Source organism: Bos taurus, chromosome 4 (assembly GCF_002263795.3).
Source record: "Bos taurus isolate L1 Dominette 01449 registration number 42190680 breed Hereford chromosome 4, ARS-UCD2.0, whole genome shotgun sequence".
Taxonomy (NCBI): Eukaryota; Metazoa; Chordata; class Mammalia; order Artiodactyla; family Bovidae; genus Bos; species Bos taurus.
In genome coordinates this window covers 87,854,423-87,866,908 of record NC_037331.1, presented here as the reverse complement: position 1 = coordinate 87,866,908, position 12,486 = coordinate 87,854,423, and the positions used below count along the sequence as shown (strand labels likewise).

General features: G+C 41.4%; 1 protein-coding gene across 2 annotated transcripts in view; it reads left to right on the top strand.

Moving 5' to 3' along the window:
- The first annotated feature begins 3,926 nt into the window (after positions 1-3,926).
- Positions 3,927-12,486, top strand: part of IQUB (IQ motif and ubiquitin domain containing) — an 81,987-nt gene continuing 73,427 nt past the window's right edge. The window contains exons 1-3 of one of the 2 annotated variants that reach the window (NM_001206949.1): positions 3,936-4,059; positions 5,995-6,098; positions 10,616-11,028. In NM_001206949.1, coding sequence (NP_001193878.1) covers positions 10,620-11,028 — 409 coding nt within the window. In that variant the 5' untranslated portion in view covers positions 3,936-4,059; positions 5,995-6,098; positions 10,616-10,619. Of the gene's footprint in view, positions 4,060-5,994; positions 6,099-10,615; positions 11,029-12,486 lie in introns of both variants that reach the window. The other variant, XM_005205644.5, reaches the window with a different exon arrangement.

Sequence of the window (12,486 nt, the reverse complement as noted above, 5' to 3'; positions counted from 1 at the left end):
TGTGATTATGAATATATTTTGCCACAGAAGTATTAATATATTTGATTCAGGAGTATTTCCCCAGACCCGTTGAACGTTTTAGAGAATATACAGTATATATCTGTGTGTGTTTTAGTCACTCAGTTGTGTCTGATTCTTTGCTACCCTGTGGACTGTAGCCCGCCACCAGGCTCCTCTGTCCATGGAATATTTCAGTCAGGAATACTGGAGTGTGTTGCCATTCCCTTCTCCAGAGGATCTTCCCGACCCAGGGATCGAATCTGGGTATCCTGCATGGCAGGCAGATTCTTTTCCATCTGAGCCACCAGGGAAGCCCAGTATATATTCATATTACCATTCAAAATAGAGTAGGAAATGGAACCCCACTCCAGTATTCTTGCCTGGAAAACTCCATTGGCAGAGGAGCCTGGCAGGCTGCAGTCCATAGGGCCCCAAGAATCAGACACAACTGAGCACACCAAAAATCTGAAAGAACCAGATTTCAAACACATCTGTCCCTTAAGGTTTCAGAAAAGGGACTATGTATTTCTAGCCTCTTAAGCTCATGAAGGTATTATGATCCAAATTCAGTTCATAATGGTAATTTCCAAAGAATAATTTTCAGGTCCTTGGCCTAAATTCTTGTAATGCTTTTTTTCTCTAATTCAATCATTTACATCAAACTGTATTTTAGCCTGACATAACAATGGGAATATTTGGAAATGCTTGATTTCATAAAGCCACTAGATGGCATCTTTGTAAAACTAAAAGAAATGTTTATTGAATAAATAAAGGCTGAGATAAAAGCGGATTCCTATTTCACAAGAAACAGTGGTAAGTTATTTTGGGCAATAAATCCTGAGAAAACTGCATAGATTTATTGTGAAAAGTAAAATGGAAAATGGTATTTTGAATTACCTTTCCATCTCCAGAACTGAGGGTCTTTTTTCTGATTGGTTATTTTCAGCTTGCATTTACATTTATTTTGTATAACCAAACAATCATATACTTGTGTATCTATGTGTGTGTATATATACATGAAAGTGAAAGTGAAGTCGCTCAGTCCTGTCCAACTCTGCGATCCCATGGACTGTAGCTTACCAGGCTCCTCAGTCCATGGAATTTTCTAGGCAAGAGTACTGGAGTGGGTTGCTATTTCCTTCTCCAGGGGATCATCCCAACCCACGGATCGAACCTGGGTCTCCTGCACTGCAGGTAGACGCTTTACCATCTGAGCCACCAGGGAAGCTCATATATATATATATATATATATATATATATATATATATATACACACACACACACACACAAATATATGTATGTGTATGTGTGTGATTTTGATGTGCTTTGCAACCTATGTAGACTACCTGGGAAGCCTACCAATTAAGTTAGGCTTATATTGTAAAACTGAGTTGTATAAGATTGCCTCCATCAGTTCAGTTGCTCAGTTGTGTCCGACTCTTTGCGACCCCATGAACCGAAGCTCGCCAGGCCCCCCTGTCCATCACTAACTCTCGGGGTCCATCCAAAGCCATGTCCATTGAGTCGGTGATGCCATCCAACCATCTCATCCTCTGTCATCCCCTTCTCCTCCTGCCCCCAATCTTTCCCAGCATTAGGGTCTTTTCAAATGAGTCAGGTCTTCACATCAGGTGGCCAAAGTATTGGAGTTTCAACTTCAACATCAGTCCTACCAATGAACACCCAGGACTGATCTCCTTTAGGATGGACTAGTTGGACCTGCTTGTAGTCCCAGGGACTCTCAAGAGTCTTCTCCAACACCACAGTTCAAAAGCATCAATTCTTCGGCGCTCAGCTTTAGAGTCCAGCTCTCACATCCATACATGATCACTGGAAAAACCATAGCCTTGATTAGACGGACCTTTGTTGACAACGTAATGTCTCTGCTTTTTAATATGCTGTCTAGATTGGTCATAACTTTCCTTCCAAGGAGTAAGCATCTTTTAATTTCATGGCTGCGATCACCATCTGCAGTGATTTTGGAGCCCTCAAAAATAGTCAGCTACTGTTTCCCCATCTATTTGCCATGAAGTGATGGGACTGGATGCCATGATCTTAGTTTTATGAATGTTGAATTTTAAGCCAACTTTTTCACTCTCCTCTTTCACTTTCATCAAGAGGCTCTTTAGTTCTTCACTTTCTGCCATAAGGGTGGTGTCATCTGTATATCTGAGCTTATTGATATTTCTCCCGGCAATCTTGATTCCAGCTTGTGTTTCATCCAGCCCAGCGTTTCTCATGATGTACTCTGCATAGAAGTTAAATAAGCAGGGTGACAATATTCAGCCTTGACGTACTCCTTTTCCTATTTGGAACCAGTCTGTTGTTCCATGTCCAGTTATACAGGTTTCTCAAGAGGCAGGTCAGGTGGTCTGGTATTCCCATCTCTTGAAGAATTTTCCACAATTTATTGTGATCCACACAGTCAAAAGCTTTAGCATAGTCAATAAAGCAGAAATAGATGTTTTTCTGGAACTCTGTTGCTTTTCCAGTGGATGTTGGCAATTTGATCTCTGGTTCCTCTGCCTTTTCTAAAACCAGCTTGAATGTCTGAAAGTTCACGGTTCACCTATTGCTGAAGCCTGGCTTGGAGAATTTTAAGCATTACTTTACTAGCGTGTGAGATGAGCGCAATTGTGCAGTAGTTTGAGCATTCTTTGGCATTGCCTTTCTTTGGGATTGGAATGAAAACTGACCTTTTCCAGTCCTGTGGCCACTGCTGAGTTTTCCAAATTTGCTGGCATATTGAGTGCAGCACTTTCACAGCATCATCATTTAGGATTTGAAATAGCTCAACTGGAATTCCATCACCTCCACTAGCTTTGTTCATAGTGATGCTTCCTAAGGCCCACTTGACTTCACAAACCAGGATGTCTGGCTCTAGGTGAGTGATCACACCATTATGATTATCTGGGTCATATGTAATCTTACATCCTTTTTAAATATAAACAGTGTTATGTCAAAGGCAGCATAGAATAGTGGTTTAAAATGGAGGTTGTGCTGTCAGACTGCTTGGGTTTATTTCTGGCTCCTCCAGCAAACATCTCTGGGCCTTAGTTTCCTTCTTAGAAAAAGGAAGCTGATTGCAGTTCTTCCTTAATAAAATCTTTGTAAAAATTAAATTAGAAGTATAGGTAAAGTATTTAGCAACAAATAACACAATAAATGCTAGCTATTATGAAGCACATGAGGTATTTTTTGCTAAATTTACATTAGAAATAAAATTGATCCTTTCCCTCGATGATATGTGCTTCTTTAAAAACCTATAAGTTCAACTGAAGGAATTTATAGTGATAGAAAATAATTCTTTTATAATCCAGTGATTAACAATAGCTTTGCTTCTTCAGACTTAAAAGAGGAATTATTTAATAGCGCCTATCTCCCTTTTGTCTTTGGCTGCCAGGGAAGCAAGAGCCAAGTTCCAAGTTTAACAAAAGCAAGTAGGCACCTGCTATTGTACCTGCCTAGGTCTTCACTTCATTTCATAGTTATATTTCCTCTAACCTTGATTTTTCATAAAGGGCAGATTGATGTCAGTATTTGTTTTGGAGAATCGTGCCATATCACAAGTATGAAAAGACATCTAAGAGAGTGGTTACTGTCAGAACCAGTTTAGTATCTAGGTAATGCTGCTGCTGTTGTCACTTCAGTCGTGTCCGACTCTGTGCGACCCCATAGATGGCAGCCCATCAGGCTCCTCCGTCCCTGGGATTCTCCAGGCAAGAACACTGGAGTGGGTTGCCATTTCCTTCTCCAACACATTAAAGTATGAGTAGGTAACAAACCCCTTCGCTCCCTCACCCCGCCCCTCCCTCGGCCTCAGTCCCTCTCCCCGCCCCTTCTCTCCCTGGCTCCGCCCCTCCTCCCTGTCTTCCCCCAAACCCCCACCCTTCCAGCTCGGGCACCGCCTCTTCTCGCGGGAACTGTGTCCTAGTGGGAGGGGGTGGTACCAGGACCGTTGCTAGGAAACGGCCGGTAACAGAATTCCGCAGATGTGGACTCTGCTTTCTAGGAGCCGGGGGAACCGCTTCCACTCGAGTAACTGCGTTTGTTGGTCAGGTAGGAGGATAGGTTCTGGCTGCCCTCTACTGGCCCGATCCCTAGACCAACTCTGAGCCGGTGGCTAAGGCGCCGGACTCTGAGGGCTCTGTGAGGGGTGAAGCAGACTGGGCCATGGGGACTGGCCAGTCCGGAATGTTCCACCTTTGCCTAAAAAACTGTGCAAAGCATCCCATCACTTGGTTCCTTTTCTGGCTCCGGATCTATAATTTGGGAATGGAAGTAGCAGCATCAGTCTAGGAGGTTACCTCACCTCCAACCCCAAGTGCTTATCATGGTTAATAATAGAGAAGCAAGACGTGTGTGCAACCCAGGTTTCGTATTAGAAACCGTTTAGCCATCTTTGTGGCCATTTACAGTTTTTAGTAAGTAGAGTGCTTCCAGACGGAGAAGGCAATGGCACCCCACTCCAGTACTCTTGCCTGGAAAATCCCATGGACGGAGGAGCCTGGTAGGCTGCAGTCCGTGGGGTAGCTAAGAGTCGGATACGACTGAGGGACTTCACTTTCACTTTTCACTTTCATGCATTGGAGAAGGAAATGGCAACCCACTCCAGTGCTCTTGCCTGGAGAATCCCAGGGACAGGGGAGCCTGGTGGGCTGCCGTCTATGGGGTCGCACAGAGTCGGACACGACTGAAGCGACTTAGCAGCAGCAGCAGCAGCAGCAGCAGCAGCGCTTCCAGACTCTCCTCTTTCACTTCTCTCCATCTAAGGTCTTTGCTGCACCTCTTAAAAAATTTAAAAACGCAACAAGGCTATGTGGTAGAAGGTTATGACCAACCTAGATAGCATATTCAAAAGCAGAGACATTACTTTGCCAACAAAGGTCCATCTAGTCAAGGCTATGGTTTTTCCAGTAGTCATGTATGGATGTGAGAGTTGGACTGTGAAGAAAGCTGAGCGCCGAAGAATTGATGCTTTTGAACTGTGGTGTTGGAGAAAAGTCTTGAGAGTCCCTTGGACTGCAAGGAGATCCAACCTGTCCATTCTAAAGGAGATCAGTCCTGGGTGTTCTTTGGAAGGAGTGATGTTATGGCTGAAACTCCAGTACTTTGGCCACCTCATGCGAAGAGTTGACTCTTTGGAAAAGTCTCTGATGCTGGGAGGGATTGGGGGCAGGAGGAAAAGGGGACGACAGAGGATGAGATGGCTGGATGGCATCACCAACTAGATGGACGTGGATTTGGGTGAACTCTGGGAGTTGGTGATGAACAGGGAGGCCTGGCGTGCTGCAATTCATGGAGTCGCAAAGAGTCGGACATGACTGAGCGACTGAATTGAACTGAACTGAAAGCTGGATCCTTGTCTTACTACTTAAGCTTAGATATAGCAACGAAATATACATTGTAGGTGAAAGGGGAACGTTTTTGTATGCAGTCAGAGTATTTTTTCTTTTTAAACAGTTTTTAAAAGATGATAACATTTACGCTTGAATACATAATAATACAGTAAAGAAAAAGTTCAAACAGTAAAGAGAATGATTAAAAGTTTAAACAGTAAAGAGAATGAACAGTGAAAATCTGCTTTCCACCCATGTTCCCCAACTCCCTGCCCTCCAGTTCACCTTCCAGAGTGTTCTGAGCATATACAAATATGTAGTTGTGTCTGTAACATTGTATATAGTGGCATGTGCTTTTGTTGGAAGTCATTGAAAGGACATGACCGGGGGTTTACTCACTACCCAAGTGGGCAGTTGGAGACTCTTTCCCCCTCCAGTCCTTGGAATGTACCTTCCCCCATTGCTCCTCAATGAGGGATGTGTTACTGAGACCAACGAAAGTGTATACTATGGCTGAACCCAGTTAAGGTCTCATAAACTCTTAGAATTTTGGCGGTGGATGTTGAGATTTACTCTCTTTAGGCTGTCCAAGTCAATCCTCTTTGTAAGTTTCCTTGCTACTTAACAGTCTGAAGTGGTCTTCCTCTTTCTTCAGTTATCCTTACCTGCTGTGTACCGGGCTCACTTTGTACTTTACCCAGAGAATTCTAGAGCTTTCGAACCAAGAGCTTTGTTTTTTCCACCTAAGGGAACCATACAGTAAGTAGCCGTTAGAACTGGCTTCTTAATTTAGCATAATTCACTGGAGAGTCACCCATGTTGTTGTATCAGTGGTTTATTCCTTTTTATTGATGGGGTATATTCCATTTTATGAATGCATCATAGTACGTTTATTCATTCCTCAGCTAAGGAATGTTTGTATTGTTTCCTGTCTTTGGTGATTAAAAATAAAACCTTTAATAACTTTTGTGTTGGGGCTTCCTTGGTGCCTCAGGGGTAAAGAATCGGCCTCAATGCAGGAGCTGCTGGAGATCAGAGTTCAGCTGATCCTGGGGTGGAGAAGATCCTCTGGAGGAGGGCATGGCAACCCACTCCAGTATTTTTGCCTGGAGAATCCCATGGACAGAGGAGCCTGGCAGGCTACAGTCCATGGGGTCGCAAAGAATCGGACACGACTGAGCACGCACGCATATGGACATTTTGAGTGGTTGTAGGTTTTCATTCCACGTGAGTAAAGGATACAGAATTGCTGGGTCATATGATTAATATGTGTTTAATTTTACAAGAAAGCTGACGGTTACCTCAAATGCTATATCCATTTTCATTTTCACTATCAAGATACAAGAGTTTTCCACTCATATTTATACTCACTGGTTATTGTTGAGCTGAAATTATTTTTGGAATAATTTGGAATCTCATTGTGTTTTGAAGTTTCATTTCTCCACTGACTAATGATATGGAGCATCTTTTCATGTGGTTGTCCTTGGGGTCAGGATTAGAGTGAGGAAACTGAGGCAATTAGATTGAAAATTTTAGGTGGCATTTATTCTCAGGCACAAAAATACATATAGGGCAGAGCAGATGCCTCATTTGTCTCAGTCTTGTCCTGGCCCTGCTTCTTTGTGTTTTTGTGTATATTCTTTGGTGACTGATCTGTTTAAATCTTTTATTCATTTTTTTCCACTGGTTTTTTTTTTTTCCTTACTATTGAGTTTTGAGAATTCTGTATTTATTCTGGATCATGCTCGTGGTTAGTCGCTTAGTCATGTCCAACTCTTTGTGACTCCATGGACTGTGTCTCCTCTGTCCATGGAATTTCCCAGGCAAGAATGCTAGAGTGGGTAGCCATTCCCTTCTCCAGGGGATCTTCCTGACCTAGTGCGTGTCTCCTGCACTGCAGGTGGATTCTTTACCATCTGAACCACGAGGGATGCCCCCATATATTCTGGATATGAGTCTTTTATGAAATATGAGTTTTGCAAAAAATTACATCTGAGTATATGGTTTGACTTGATTCTTCTAGTTGTCTTTTTTGAATAGCAGAAGTTATTGATTTGTTACTATTGCCATTTAGAAGATGCCATATTGGCCATTTTTTGTAGGGAGAATGACCCACCGGATAGAAAGCATTACCTCAGATTCTCCAAAAAGGGCAAATAATTATGTTGCTAGGAGTTAAGCCTTCTTTATGCTGCTTTCTTTCTAATCAGGGAACTAAACTTTGTTATAGGAGGGAAAAAAAAAAAAAAATCCAAAGGAAGATTTTGTGTGTGTATGGGTGACAGCCTAAAGAGTTTTCTTAAACTTCTTAAAAACTTGTTCAACTTTGTCTCATTTCATTTTTTTCCTCCTTAATTTTCTGGAATTTTAAAACTTTATTTCAGTTCGTTTATTGGTTCTTGAAATTTAACTATGCATATTTAATTTAACAGTATCTAGGATTAAGACTATCATATCTCAATTTTGTAAACAATATAAGGAATTGATAATAGTTTATCCTCATCTTTCCCTTCCCAGTTACCTGTTATTATTGTCTCATATTTTAATTTTCAGCTGTTTTTATTTTGTGTTGACAGTATTTACTTGGGCTTTCCTGGTGGCTCAGACGGTAAAGCGTCTGCCCGCAATGTGGGAGACACGGGTTCGATGCCTGGGTCTGGAAGATCCCCTGGAGAAGGAAATGGCAGTCCACTCCAGCACTCTTGCCTGGAAAATCCCATGGACGGAGGAGCCTGGTAGGCTACAGTCCACGGGTCGCAAAGAGTCGGACACGACTGAGCGACTTCTCTTTCACCCATAGTAGTGGTGAAGTCGCCCAGTCGTGTCCGACTCTTTGCGACCCGTGCACTGTAGCCTACCAGGCTCCTCCGTCCATGGGAATTTCCAGGCAAGAATGCTGGAGTGGATTACCATTTCCTTCATCCAGAGGATCTTCCCGACCCAGGGATCGAACCGGGATCTCCCTCATTGGGGGCAGACGCTTTAACTTCTGAGCCACCAGGGAAGCCCGGGTTTACCCATGGGTTTATGATTTATTTGTTTGCCTTTCCTTCTTGCACTTCAGACTTACACTTGGCCCGTTTTACTCCTCCTCAAGCATATCCTGTAAAAGTTCCTTTGCAGCAGATATCTTGGTGATAACTTGCTTGTAATGTTTCTGTTTTTCTCCTTTAAAGGTAGTTTTGCTGTGTGTACAGTTCTGGGTTGGTATTTTCCTTCTTTTAATTAGTCCATTATTGCCTTGACTTCTATTTTTCTGATGAGAAATTTGTAATGATTTCATTTTTCTATCCTTTTCATTAATGCTGCCAGATTAATATGACTCAAAAAGAAGATGATATGTCCTCTATCACTGTTTGTTTTTCAGATCTTGTCTTTGTTATTCTGTAAGTTATAACACATAACTATATACATAATTATGGCAATGTTATATAACATTGCTATGAATTATTTCTATTTATCTTGTTAGGTATATTTTTATATTGTGCTTCCTGGACCTGTAGATTCATATTTTTAATTAGTTTAAAATTTTTTTCAGCCATTAGCTTTTAAAATATTTTCTTTCTTTGTTTTCTTCTAGGACTCCAATTTGCCATATGCCAGATCAGGGGCTGGCAGACTTTTTCTGAAAAGGGCTTCACAGGCCACAGGCAGTCTCTGTTTTACACTCTTTTTTGTTTTTTATTTTAATAGTACAAAGCTATTCTTAGCTCAAAGCAAGATATTAATAAATGCTTAGAAATATATGCTAGACTTTGTTTCTTTCTTTTTTTCATGGCCCTTAATGTCTCATATTTTTCATATCATATCTCTTTGCAATATTCTACATAAAATCTTTTCATTTATCTTTCAGTTTACTGATTCTCTCTTCAGCTTTAATGCTGTATTCATTAAATTCAACAAGTATACATTTTTATTCTAGGTATTCTTTTGTTTTTTTAATTTTTCTTTTAAAAAAAATTTTCTCTGCATAAAGATCTATGTTTAAAGTAGGAGTTCCAAACACAGCTTTCCCATCTCACTACTGTTTCAAGTTGTAATCTTCCCTGTGCTGCTGCCACAGCAATCAGCCTCAAGTCCACCTTCCTATCCCCTCTTCCTGGCAGCGTCTGTAGGCAGGCTCCTGGCCACCCTGGGGCCTCAGTGCTCAGCTCCTGCCTCTGAAGCCTGGCTCTGGGAGGCTCTGGCCCACCCTGGCCCAACCTTCTGTATACTGTCACACTGACTCTCAAGCCAAAGCCCTTGGTGGCTGTGGCTAAGGCCTTAGTGAGCTCCAAGATCAACCCACATTTGTTTGTTGATGTGTGTTTTGTGGGCAGAGGTCACTGGACACCTCTGCTAGAGTTTGTGAGAGCAAAGCTGTATAGAGTGTGTGTGTGTGTGTGTGTTAGTCGCTCAGTTGTGTCCAATTTTTTGCGACCCCATGGTCTGTCCATGGAATTCTCTAGGCAGGAATACTGGAGTGGGTTACCATTCCCTTCTCTAAGGGTCTTCCCAACCCAGGGATCGAACCCAGGTCTCCCGCATTGCAGGCAGATTGCTTACCATATGAGCTACGAGGGAAGCCCAGTGTATACTTTCCAGCATATAGTTGATATGGAGATAACAGGTTTCTTGATGCTTCTATTCAATTGTAAGGCAGAAGCATAAATCCTATGTTAGCTTTGTGTTAACAACAACAACAAAAAAATGTTATAGAGACCTCACTGGTGATCCAGTGGCGGAGACTCTATGCCCCCAGTGCACAGGGCCTGGGTCTGATGCCTGGTCGGGGACCTAGATCCTGCCTGCTACAACTAAGAGTTCGAATGCCACAGCTAAAAGATCCCACATGCCACAACTAAGACCCAGTGCTGCCAAATAAATAAATGAATATTTTAGAAAAAGTTACTGAAAAAAATTTTCACAAGAATTGATTGGTCATTGAATAAGAGATGACAGTATATTTTAGAATGTTTTAAAATTATTTTCTTCACAGAAGATTTCTCTCACATTTATTGTGTTTTGAGGTTCTCTTTTTGGTATACATTTTTACTTTCTGTGGTGTTTTAATTAAAAATTCACCAATGTTTTTTACCTAATGCCATTACTAAGAGAATATTTAAATATATAATGAGCCACATTGTAGTATATTATAAGTATATAATATATATATATATATTATACTGTATATATATATACATATATATATACTGTATACCAGCAATTAATTTTATATTTGGTGTAGAAGTTTTGTGTGTAGTGAATATATTTATTTATTTATTTTTTCAATTCAGGACAATGTCTGACCAGGAGGAAGAAGCTGATTCTCAGAATGCTGTTGACTCATCAGAAGAAAGAGAGGATGCTCTGGGGTCTATCAGTATTCCAGTTCCCTTGGAAGAGGTTCTGGAGTCAGATCGAACTGAAGACTATGGATCTGAACTAGATCCATCTAGTGGAGGCCGTGGAAAACGTGTTGACCTGAGTGACCAGAGCGTTTCAAGCCTGGAACTGAACGATGTCGGGCAACTCATGGACGACGTTATGACAGCTAAACAAGCTGAAGATGGTGGAGGCTCTCTAGCGAAATCTGGGAGTGTAGTGCAGTCAGCCAGACCATATTCAGAAGCGTCTCTGACATTTATGGAAAAAGTAAAGGCTGTGAAGGAATCTCTGAGAATATCAACGAAAGATTCTTTAGCAACAGGTATTACCTAGGGAAGACAGACTATTTTTTTTTTTGCCTTGATTTTTGTTTTTGTTTTTTGCTTGTTGACTTATTTTATACTTGATATTACTTTCCCACTCCCATATCCTATTCTGTGGCTGAGCCACACGAATCTTTTAATTTTGTGTGAAGCTTCTCCTCTGTGCTGCAGTATTTACTTTCCTTAAATAAAGGAAAATCAATAAATTCTAAAGTAATCGTTAATCTGTTTTTCCCAAATAAAATAGATTCTTTAAATGTTTAGGGAGAAATTTTTGAGTATAATTGTAATTCTTTTGTGTGCCATTTTGGAATTCATTCTACATAGCTAGCAACAGGTGGGATGGGAACTTGACACCATATTTTTCTAGTTTCTTCTATAGTGCTCATTCCATATATCTTGTTGCTCTTATGTATTTCCATATTTCTTAGTGTTAACTTTATATTCAGCTTCAGAAAAGTCATTGTTGTATTTCATTATGGATTAATATTAAAGACATAATGTTGATGGCATGGCATTTAGAAGTTATTACTACATTGCTGGTAGCAAAGCAGAAGGGGAGCAGCAAGAAGGTGGGTTACACAGAGAATTCTACTTGGGTGGTAAAACTGACATCTCCTTCTCCTCATTGTTCATAAGTTTTGAGAAAGTTTCCATCCATAGAGTGGAGAATATGGGCCATCACTTAACAATAACAGCAGCTTAGTCTGGCTGGTAAAATGTGGCTTCCAGGGAAGTATTAGCTCTTGGGTGGTGTATCCCTCAAGTAAAGAATATAAAGGAGGAGGAGGACAAAGTAATCAAGCTCATTTATACCTAATTGATGCTGTTATCCCCCAATTTCATTATTTGGTATAAATTTGGGCATCATTTTTTGATATTTCTTCAATTATGATTATAGTTTATAACAAACACATGGTGCTTTAAAGAAGTGGTCTTGGTCCTGTACTTTCTGAGGCTCATAGATTCCTGAACAGTTTCCCTTCCCAAAGCTTAGGAAATCACTGCCATGAAAAGTTTCGGTTCAGTTCAGTTCAGTTCAGTCCCCCAGTCGTGTCTGACTCTTTGCGACCCCATGAGTCACAGCATGCCAGGCTTCCCTGTCCATCACCATCTCCCGGAGTTCACTCAAACACTTCCATCGAGTTGGTGATGCCATCCAGCCATCTCATCCTCTGTCGTCCCCTCTTCCTCCTGCCCCCAATCCCTCCCAGCATCAGAGTCTTTTCCAATGGGTCAACTCTTCGCTTCAGGTGGCCAAAGTACTGGAGTTTCAGCTTTAGCATCATTCCTTCCAAAGAACACCCAGGGCTGATCTCCTTTAAAATGGACTGGTTGGATCTCCTCGCAGTCCATGGGACTCTCAAGAGTTTTCTCCAACACCACAGTTCAAAAGCATCAATTCTTCGGCACTCAGCTTTCTTCACAGTCCAACTCTCACATCCATACATGACCAC